The 11297-nt window shown below is 45.4% G+C and overlaps 2 protein-coding genes across 2 annotated transcripts in view; both read left to right on the top strand.

Annotated features, from left to right (window-relative positions):
- The window catches only part of LOC139393229 (protein FAM3C-like), an 823321-nt gene that overhangs the window by 71578 nt on the left and 740446 nt on the right, over positions 1 to 11297 (top strand). The gene's annotated exons all lie outside the window — the stretch shown is intronic.
- LOC139393228 (staphylococcal nuclease domain-containing protein 1-like) overlaps positions 1 to 11297 on the top strand; it is a 334741-nt gene that overhangs the window by 284985 nt on the left and 38459 nt on the right. The window contains exon 22 of the mRNA XM_071141677.1: positions 9638 to 9841. Within this exon, the coding sequence (XP_070997778.1) occupies positions 9638 to 9841 (204 nt within the window). The remainder of the gene's footprint in view (positions 1 to 9637; positions 9842 to 11297) is intronic.

Genomic DNA, 11297 nt, shown 5'->3' with positions numbered 1-11297 from the left:
CCCTGTCAATGAAAAACATCCCCACAGCATGATGCTGCCACCACCACTGTGGGGATGGTGTTCTTGGGGTGATGAGGTGTTGGGTTTGCGCCAGAAATTGCGTTTTCCTTGATGGTCAAAAAGCTACATTTTAGTCTCATCTGACCAGAATACCTTCTTCCATATGTTTGGGGAGTCTCCCACATGCCTTTTGGTGAACACCAAATGTGTTTGCTTATTTTTTTTCTTTAAGCAATGGCTTTTTTCTGGCCACTCTTCCGTAAAGGCCAGCTCTGTGGAGTGTACGGCTTAAAGTGGTCCTATGGACGCATACTCCAATCTCCGCTGTGGAGCTTTGCAGCTCCTTCAGGGTTATCTTTGGTCTCTTTGTTGCCTCTCTGATTAATGCCCTCCTTGCCTGGTCCATGATTTTTGGTGGGCGGCCCTCTCTTGGCAGGTTTGTTGTGGTGCCATATTCTTTCCATTTTTTAATAACGGATTTAATGGTGCTCTGTGGGATGTTCAATGTTTCGGATATTTGTTTATAACCCACCCCTGATCTGTACTTCTCCACAACTTTATCCCTGACCTGTTTGGAGAGCTTCTTGGTCTTCATGGTGCTGCTTGCTTGGTGGTGCCCCTTGCTTAGTGGTGTTGCAGAATCTGGGGCCTTTCAGAACAGGTGTATATATACTTTATTTGACTAATTATGTGACTTCTGGAGGTAATTGGTTGCACCAGATCTTATTTATGGGCTTCATAGCAAAGGGTTGAATACATATGAATGCACCACTTTTCAGTCTTTATTTTTGTATAATGTTTTGAAATAAGTCTTTTTTTTTTGTTCATTTCACTTCACCAATTTGGACTATTTTGTGTATGTCCATTTTATGAAATCCAGATAAAAATCTATTTATATTACAGGTTGTAATGGAACATAACAGGAAAAATGCCAAGGGGGATGAATACTTTTGCATGGCACTGTACATACACACATACATACATATATGCATACATACACACATACATATATGAACGGGTCATGGTAGTGTGTGTGTATATATATACAGTGGGCTCCAAAATTACTGGCACCCCTGACTGGCAATGCTCAAATAATACTTAAACAAATATAAACAATATAATTATAGAGAGAAACTCAAAATACCAACATGTGAGAAATACTGTACTTTATTAATGTTTCAATGGAACCAACCAAAATGTATTGATTTAATTAAAAATCAATGTCCTCCAAATCAAGGTTTCACAATTAATGGCACCCTTAAAGATTATTGTAAATAACATCTACCAAAATTAAACAACTAATTAAATTCCACTTATTTAAGTTTATCTAAGTCTTAAGGAACTATATTGAGCCATTACATCACTTCCTGTTTCAATAGGGTATTAAAATGTGGTAACACACATGCAATATCCTGCTGTCATCCAACACCATGAAGAAAAGAACTGGCAGTCGAAAAAGAGACAGATGGTCGTAGACCTTAATGGTAATAGCTACAAGAAGATCCACAAACGATTGAATATACCACTGAGCACTGTCAGGGCAATTATTAAAAAATGCAAAAGATATGGAACAGTTGAGAACCTCATGGGTAGAGGACGCAAATGTATTTTTCCCCCCAAGATAGGGAGAAGGATGGTGAGAGAAGCAAGAAAATCCCCAATAATCACTGTGAAGGAATTGCAGGCCTTGGTGGCGTCTTGGGTTCACCAGGTTTCAAAAAGCACCATCAGACACCACCTCCACAACCACAGACTCTTTGGAAGGGTTGCCAGAAGAAAGCCCTTTCTGACCCCAAGACACAGACGCAAGCGCTTGGAGTTTGCCAAACATTTAAATTATGACTGGAAGAAGGTGCTCTGGTCAGATGAGATAACAGCATCGGCATGTTTGGCGTCGAAACAGAGATGCATACAAGGAGAGGCACCTCATACCCACAGTGAAATATATAGGGGGGTCAGTGATGTTTTGGGGCTGTTTTAATTCCAGAGGTCCAGGGGCACTGGTTAAGATTGATGGCATAATGAATTCCACCAAGTACCAGGCAATTTTGGCTGACAACTGGTTGCCTCTGCCAGAGGGCTGGGACTTGGCCGTATGTGGACTTTCCAACAAGACAATGACCCGAAACATACCTTAAGATCCACACAGAAATGGTTCTGTGACAACAAAATCAATGTTCTGCCATGGCCATCTCAGTCGCCGGACCTCAATCCAAACGAAAACCTGTGGGCTGAGTTGAAGAGGCCAGTTGATAAGCACAAACCCAAGAATGTGAAGGATCTTGAAAGGATCTGCATAGAGGAATGGTCCAAAATCCCTCCAAATGTGTTCCTTAACCTTGTCAAACATTACAGGAAAGGACTCCATGTTGTTATCCTTGCCAGAGGTGGTTGCACTAAGTACTAAATGAGGAGCGCCAATAATTATGAAACCTTGATTTTGGTTCAATTTATTTTGTATTAAATAATTGTATGATTTTGGTTGCTTCCATTGAAACATTAAGTATTAATAAGTATTTATCACGTTGGTATTTTGAGTTTATCTCTATAATTATATTGTTTATATTTTTTTAAAGTATTGTTTGTGCATTGCCAGTCAGGGGTGTCAGTAATGTTGGAGCCCACTGTATACAGTGGGGAGAAGTGAGGTTTTCCTACTTACAAAGCATGTAGAGGTCTGTAATTTTTATCATAGATACACTTCAACTGTGAGAGATGGAATCTAAAACAAAAATCCAGAAAATCACATTTAAGTAATTAATTTGCATTTTATTGCATGACAAAAGTAATTTGATACATCAGAAAAGCATAACTTAATATTTGGTACAGAAACCTTTCTTTGTAATTACAGAGATCATACGTTTCCTGTAGTTCTTGACCAGGTTTGCACACACTGCAGCAGGGATTTTGGCCCACTCCTCCATACAGACCTTCTCCAGATCCTTCAGGTTTCGGGGCTGTCGCTGGGCAATACGGACTTTCAGCTCCCTCCAAAGACTTTCTATTGGGTTCAGATCTGGAGACTGGCTAGGCCACTCCAGGACCTTGAGATGCTTTTACGGAGCCCCTCCTTATTTGCCCTGGCTGTGTGTTTCGGGTCGTTGTCATGCTGGAAGACCCAGCCACGACCCATCTTCAATACTCTTACTGGGGGGAGGAGGTTGTTGGCCAAGATCTCGCGATACATGGCCCCATACATGGCCCCATCCAATGATGTTTCCTCCGCCATGCTTCACGGTTGGGATGGTGTTCTCGGGGTTGTACTCATCCTTCTTCTTCCTCCAAACACGGCAAGTGGAGTTTAGACCAAAAAGCTATATTTTTGTCTCATCAGACCACATGACCTTCTCCCATTCCTCCTCTGGATCATCCAGATGGTCATTGGCAAACTTCAGACTGGCCTGGACATGCGCTGGCTTGAGCAGAGGGACCTTGTGTGCGCTGCAGGATTTTAATCCATGACGGCGTAGTGTGTTACTAATGTTTTTTTTTGAGACTGTGGTCCCAGCTCTCTTCAGGTCATTGACCAGGTCCTGCCGTTTAGTTCTGGGCGGATCCCTCACCTTCCTCATGATCATTGATGCCCCACGAGGTGAGATCTTCCATGGAGCCCCAGACCGAGGGTGATTGAACTTCATCTTGAACTTCTTCCATTTTCTAATAATTGCGTCAACAGTTGTTGCCTTCTCACCAATCTGCTTGCCTATTGTTCTGTAGCCCATCCCAGCCTTGTGCAGGTCTACAATTTTATCCCCGATGTCCTTACACAGCTCTCTAGTCTTGTGGAGAGGTTGGAGTCTGTTTGATTCAGTGTGTGGACAGGTGTCTTTTATACAGGTAACAAGTTCAAACAGGTGCAGTTAATACAGGTAATGAGTGGAGAACAGGAGGGATTCTTAAAGAAAAACTAACAGGTCTGTGAGAGCCAGAATTCTTACTGGTTGGTAGATGATCAAATACTTATGTCGTGTAATAAAATGCTAATTAATTACTTAAAAATCATACAATGTGATTTTCTGGATTTTTTTTAGATTCCGTCTCTCACAGTTGATGTGTACCTATGATAAACATTACAGACCTCTACATGCTTTGTAAGTAGGAAAACCTGCAAAATCGGCAGTGTATCAAATAATTGTTCTCCCCACTATATATATATATACTGAGTATACACAACATTAGGAACACCTTCCTAATATTGAGTTGCACCCCCTTTTGTCCTAAGAACAGCCTCAATTCATTGAGGCATGGACTCTACAAGGTGTCGAAAGCGTTCCACAGGGATTCTGGCCCATGTTGACTCCAATGCTTCCCACAGCTGTGTCAAGTTGGCTGGATGTCCTTTGGGTGGTGAAACATTCTTGATACACACGGGAAACTGTTGTGTGAAAAACCCAGCAGATTTGCAGTTCTTGACTCAAACGGGTGCGCCTGGCACCTACTACCATACCCCGTTCAAAGGCACTTAAATATTTTGTCTTGCCCATTCACCCTCTGAATGGCACACATACACAATCCATGTCTCAAGGCTTAAAATCCATCTTTAACCTGTCTCCTCCCCTTCATCTACACTGATTGAAGTGGATTTAACAGCTGACATCAATAAGGGATCATATCTTTCAGCTGGATTCACCTGGTCAGTCTATGTCATGGAAAGAGCAGGTGTTCTTAATGTTTTTTATACACTGGGTGGTTCGAGCCCTGAATGCTGATTTGGCTGACAGCCGTGGTATATCAGACCGTATACCACAGGTATGACAAAACATTTATTTTTGCAGCTGTAATTATGTTGGTAACCAGTTTATTATAGCAATAAGGCACCTCAGGGTTTGTAATATATGGCCAATATACAACGGCTAAGTTCTGTATCCAGGCACTTCGTGTTGCGTTGTGCCTAAGAACAGCCCTTAGCCGTGCTTTATTAGCCATATACCACACCCCCTCGGGCCTTATGGCTTAAGTATGCTCAGTGTATATACAGTGTATGTACATACTGTACAGTGTGTATATATACAGTGTATATACACACACACTAATAACTGGGCAGAGTGTGTTTGAGAGCCCTAGTCTTTATAATATCTCTAGGTCTGTACTTGTGTGTCTGACTCAGCACTCTGTGTTTTTACTATGTCAAGCACTCTGAAGTGCTTTAGTGTTATAGCAGTGTTGTAACTCTGTTAAAACCCTGGATTTCTCAGAAGCCCTTAATGATCTGAGTGGGGATCACATAGCTAAGATCAAAACACATGGTTTGTCTGAGTGGGGATCACATAGCTAAGATCAAAACACATGGTTTGTCTGAGTGGGGATCACATAGCTAAGATCAAAACACATGGTTTGTCTGAGTGGGGATCACATAGCTAAGATCAAAACACATGGTTTGTCTGAGTGGGGACCACATAGCTAAGATCAAAACACACGGTTTGTCTGAGTGGGGACCACATAGCTAAGATCAAAACACATGGTTTGTCTGAGTGGGGATCACATAGCTAAGATCAAAACACATGGTTTGTCTGAGTGGGGATCACATAGCTAAGATCAAAACATATGGTTTGTCTGAGTGGGGATCACATAGCTAAGATCAAAACACATGGTTTGTCTGAGTGAGGATCACATAGCTAAGATCAAAACACATGGTTTGTCTGAGTGGGGATCACATAGCTAAGATCAAAACACATGGTTTGTCTGAGTGGGGACCACATAGCTAAGATCAAAACACATGGTTTGTCTGAGTGGGGATCACATAGCTAAGATCAAAACACATGGTTTGTCTGAGTGGGGACCACATAGCTAAGATCAAAACACATGGTTTGTCTGAGTGGGGACCACATAGCTAAGATCAAAACACATGGTTTGTCTGAGTGGGGACCACATAGCTAAGATCAAAACACATGGTTTGTCTGAGTGGGGACCACATAGCTAAGATCAAAACACATGGTTTGTCTGAGTGGGGATCACATAGCTAAGATCAAAACACATGGTTTGTCTGAGTGGGGACCACATAGCTAAGATCAAAACACATGGTTTGTCTGAGTGGGGACCACATAGCTAAGATCAAAACACATGGTTTGTCTGAGTGGGGACCACATAGCTAAGATCAAAACACATGGTTTGTCTGAGTGGGGACCACATAGCTAAGATCAAAACACATGGCTTGGTCTGAACTGAAAGTGTGTGCTTTTACATCTGTCTAAGCTTAGTATGTGTCCTAGCCTAGGATGTCTATTTTTGTGGTTCTGCTCGTGTGTGTGTGTGTGTGTGTGTGTGTGTGTGTGTGTGTCTGTCCATGTGTAATGTGTGTCTGTCCCGTGCGTGTGTAATGTTTGTGTCCTTACTCAATATGTATATTTGTTTATTTTCGAGTGTGTGTCTGGGTTCAAGGTGTGTGTGCTGTCCCCTCTCCACTGAGTCAATGTGAAGCTGCAGCAGGGTGATGTGGGCCATCTGTCCACCCAGGCCTCAGCCTCACCTCCACTCTCTACAGCTGACACAGCTCTCTACCTCTCTCTCCCCCCTTATCTCTCTCCACCTTTGTCTTTCTACCGCTCTTTCATTTGATCTGTCTCTTTCACCATTTCCCTTTATCTACCTCCCTATTTCTGGCTCTTTTATTTCTCTCTCTCTGTCTCTCTGTGCCTCTGTTGGCTCTTGTTTGGTTCCTGTTTTCTTTATTCAGTTCAAGGGGCTTTATTGGAATGGGAAAATATGTTTACAATGCCAAAGCAAATGTTTTCTTTATCTCAGGGGTTCTTACCCTCTTCTTTATGTCCTCTCTCTCTCTCAGCTAATATGTCTCTCCTCTCTTCTGTTCTTACCCTCTTCTTTATATCCTCTCTCTCTCTCTCTGCTAATATGTCTCTCCTCTCTTCTGTTCTTACCCTCTTCTTTATGTCCTCTCTCTCTCTCAGCTAATATGTCTCTCCTCTCTTCTGTTCTTACCCTCTTCTTTATATCCTCTCTCTCTCTCTCTGCTAATATGTCTCTCCTCTCTTCTGTTCTTACATCTCTGGTCAGATCTCTCTCTCTCTCTCTTGTTCTCTCTCACTCAATCTCTCTCTTGTTCTCGCTCTCTCAATCTCTCTTGTTCTCTCTCTCAATCTCTCTTGTTCTCTCTCTCTCTCTCTCTCTCTCTTGTTCTCTCTCTCTCTCTTGTTCTCTCTCTCTCTCAATCTCTCTTGTTCTCTCTCTCTCTCAATCTCTCTTGTTCTCTCTCTCTCTCTCTCTCTCTTGTTCTCTCTCTCTCTCAATCTCTCTTGTTCTCTCTCTCTCAATCTCTCTTGTTCTCTCTCTCTCTCTCAATCTCTCTTGTTCTCTCTCTCTCTCTCTCTCTTGTTCTCTCTCTCTTCTCTCTCTCTCTCTCTCTCTCTTGTTCTCTCTCTCTCTCAATCTCTCCTGTTCTCGCTCTCTCTCTCAATCTCTTGTTCTCGCTCTCTCTCTCTCAATCTCTTGTTCTCGCTCTCTCTCTCAATCTCTTGTTCTCGCTCTCTCTCTCAATCTCTCTTGTTCTCGCTCTCTCAATCTCTCTTGTTCTCACTCTCTCTCTCAATCTCTCTTGTTCTCGCTCTCTCTCTCAATCTCTCTTGTTCTCGCTCTCTCTCTCAATCTCTCTTGTTCTCGCTCTCTCTCTCAATCTCTCTTGTTCTCGCTCTCTCTCTCAATCTCTCTTGTTCTCGCTCTCTCTCTCAATCTCTCTCTCTCTCTTGTTCTCTCTCTCTGTCAATCTATCTTGTTCTCTCTCTCTCAATCTATCTTGTTCTCGCTCTCTCAATCTCTCTTGTTCTCGCTCTCTCTCAATCTCTCTTGTTCTCTCTCAATCTCTCTCGCTCTGTGTTTTTTTCCTCTACCCTCTCTCCCTCTCTCTCTGGGCCTGTTACTAGTGGTGACAGCGTTTCTCCCCAGATGTCCTCTCTGCCCTGCCACCTGGAGTAGAGAGGGTGCTGCCTGGTCTCTCACTCACCTGCTGTGACTCAAACTGGCCAGTGGCCACACAGACAGAAACGCACACACACTGTCAGTCAGTCATTCACTTAGACACATATTCTTATTAATACATGCATATACGTTAACATATATAACACATTCTCCTCTGTTAGCATATATAGTTGAATGCATAGTTATGACCATCCACACACTGGTCCATTTCAGGCGCGTGCTAGTACTAACCTTGTTACAGTGTCCTGTCCCACTCAGCAGAAGGCCCTGTTAGTGTCCTGCCCCACTCAGCAGAAGGCCCTGTTAGTGTCCTGTCCCACTCAGCAGAAGGCCCCGTTAGTGTCCTGTCCCACTCAGCAGAAGGCCCCGTTAGTGTCCTGTCCCACTCAGCAGAAGGCCCCGTTAGTGTCCTGTCCCACTCAGCAGAAGGCCCCGTTAGTGTCCTGTCCCACTCAGCAGAAGGCCCCGTTAGTGTCCTGTCCCACTCAGCAGAAGGCCCTGTTAGTGTCCTGTCCCACTCAGCAGAAGGCCCTGTTCGTGTCCTTTACAACTCAGCAGAAGGCCCTGTTAGTGTCCTGTCCCACTCAGCAGAAGGCCCTGTTCGTGTCCTGTCCCACTCAGCAGAAGGCCCTGTTAGTGTCCTTTCCCACTCAGCAGAAGGCCCTGTTAGTGTCCTGTCCCACTCAGCAGAAGGCCCTGTTAGTGTCCTGTCCCACTCAGCAGAAGGCCCTGTTAGTGTCCTGTCCCACTCAGCAGAAGGCCCCGTTAGTGTCCTGTCCCACTCAGCAGAAGGCCCCGTTAGTGTCCTGTCCCACTCAGCAGAAGGCCCTGTTAGTGTCCTGTCCCACTCAGCAGAAGGCCCTGTTAGTGTCCTTTCCCACTCAGCAGAAGGCCCTGTTCGTGTCCTGTCCCACTCAGCAGAAGGCCCTGTTCGTGTCCTGTCCCACTCAGCAGAAGGCCCTGTTAGTGTCCTTTCCCACTCAGCAGAAGGCCCTGTTAGTGTCCTGTCCCACTCAGCAGAAGGCCCCGTTAGTGTCCTGTCCCACTCAGCAGAAGGCCCCGTTAGTGTCCTGTCCCACTCAGCAGAAGGCCCCGTTAGTGTCCTGTCCCACTCAGCAGAAGGCCCCGTTAGTGTCCTGTCCCACTCAGCAGAAGGCCCTCATTCATATTGCATATCCCCACCCTGTCCCCTTGGCTCTCTCTCCTCCTCTCTCTTTCTCCCTCCATCCGTCTCTCTCCCTCCCTCTCTCGCCCTGAGCTCCCCCGCGGAGTGTGAGACAAGCTGACCACAGGAAGAAGAAGAAACCAAAAGCCCCTCAGTTTTCCCCCTTGAACACTCAGCATCCCTCTCCACACATACACACACAGAGACACACACCACATTCACACCCCAAGGGCAGCTCGCTCGGGGGTTGCCATGGAGACAGGACCAGGGCAAGGAGGAAGGAGAGCAAGCGAGAGGGACAGAGCAATGATGAATGGGGGATGTTGGGGTGTACTCAATTGATCCCTGTTTTTTAAAGCCATGGCTGGGCGTGTCTTATTGCTCCTCAATACTCCTAATTGGCTTCCTTGTCTCGCTCTCTGAGCACAATATGAGTCCCTTTTATTAGAGGACTAAAGATTTCAGGATAAACTGTTCCGGCTCAACAGCCTCCAGCAGGGTGACCTAACCCTTGACCTCCCCTCTCCTCCTCTTCCCCGTTAGGAGGATGCGCGTGCTGACGTGGTGGACAGCCTGGTGCGGGACATCCAGAACACCCAGTGTCTCCTCAACGTGGAGCACAGCGGCGTCACCTGCCCCCATGTCACACTGCAGTTCGCCGACTCCAAGGACGACGTGGGCCTCAGCCTGGTCAAGGAGGGCATGGTCATGGTGGACGTGCGAAAAGAGAAGCACCTGCAGAAAATGGTAGGAAAATGGCCGCCTCGGCGGAATTCGAAGAGTGAAATGAAAGTTATGTTTACCTTAAGTTTTCAGTATTATAATGACTTTATCAGGGCACTATGGCCAAAACAGATGTGTTTTATGTACCAGTGCTAGCATTGGGCCAAATGAATTGGCGTTAGAGTTGAGAAAAGGTTACGCTGACATGTGCCAGACGTTTTCAGGTCATAGTGACTTTGTCAGGGCCAAAACATGATACTGGGTGACAGTGTATGTGACTGGCTGGCTGTGAAAGGTCTAGTCTATTTCAACAAGTCTGTTAGCCTCACGCTACCATGCTAACAGGTCAATGTTTTTGTTATGAATAAGTGCTAGCATGTGGCTAAATGCTGACGTGTTTAGTAATCCAAAATGAAGACCGATCTGAAGCGATTCATCTCTCCACTCCTCTCGGTACGTCTAGCGCTCAGTAGGACAGGCCCCTCTGACGGCGGCCATTTTGTAATGTCATGAAGTGCAGCTCGTTTGCCTTCCCTCATTATGCTAATTCAGCTGGCAGACTCAAAGCCTCTCTGTAAATGAAAGATAAAGGCACAAAACTGAAATATTTATTCCTGGCACAATTACCGCTCCTACACGCCCCGACATTACTCCACTCTGTCATTTAGGTACAAATTGTCACACACACGTTCACACACAAAGACACAGAAATGGGCTCACCGGTCAGAACACAAACACTCATAAACATATGAATGCACACCCACACAGAATTTTAGACTTAATCACCCTCGTTTCCCTAAACCACCACTAAAGTTTTACACCCCATTGAAAGACACTTAGTCAGCCCACGTCAGTCAATAAGTAACTGTATAGTGTGTATTTGTGGCCAGGGAGCTCACCTCTTTGGGCCACTGAGCCTGTAAACAGTATTGTGTTGAAACGACCCACTGGAACAGAGTCAGTGATTAAAACCCAGCTGTCCACTGAAACAGGCTGATAGAGCCATGCAGTCTGAACCCTGCTGTCCACTGAGACAGGCTGATAGAGCCATGCAGTCTGAACCCTGCTGTCCACTGAGACAGGCTGATAGAGCCATGCAGTCTGAACCCTGCTGTCCACTGAAACAGGCTAATAGAGCCATGCAGTCTGAACCCTGCTGTCCACTGAAACAGGCTAATAGAGCCATGCAGTCTGAACCCTGCTGTCCACTGAAACAGGCTAATAGAGCCATGCAGTCTGAACCCTGCTGTCCACTGAGACAGGCTGATAGAGCCATGCAGTCTGAACCCTGCTGTCCACTGAGACAGGCTGATAGAGCCATGCAGTCTGAACCCTGCTGTCCACTGAGACAGGCTAATAGAGCCATGCAGTCTGAACCCTGCTGTCCACTGAAACAGGCTAATAGAGCCATGCAGTCTGAACCCTGCTGTCCACTGAAACAGGCTAATAGAGCCATGCAGTCTGAACCCTGCTGTCCACT

Source organism: Oncorhynchus clarkii, chromosome 33, assembly GCF_045791955.1.
Source record: "Oncorhynchus clarkii lewisi isolate Uvic-CL-2024 chromosome 33, UVic_Ocla_1.0, whole genome shotgun sequence".
Classification (NCBI taxonomy): Eukaryota; Metazoa; Chordata; class Actinopteri; order Salmoniformes; family Salmonidae; genus Oncorhynchus; species Oncorhynchus clarkii.
Note: the sequence above shows the minus strand (reverse complement) of the source record. Positions and strands in the feature narration are given on the sequence as shown.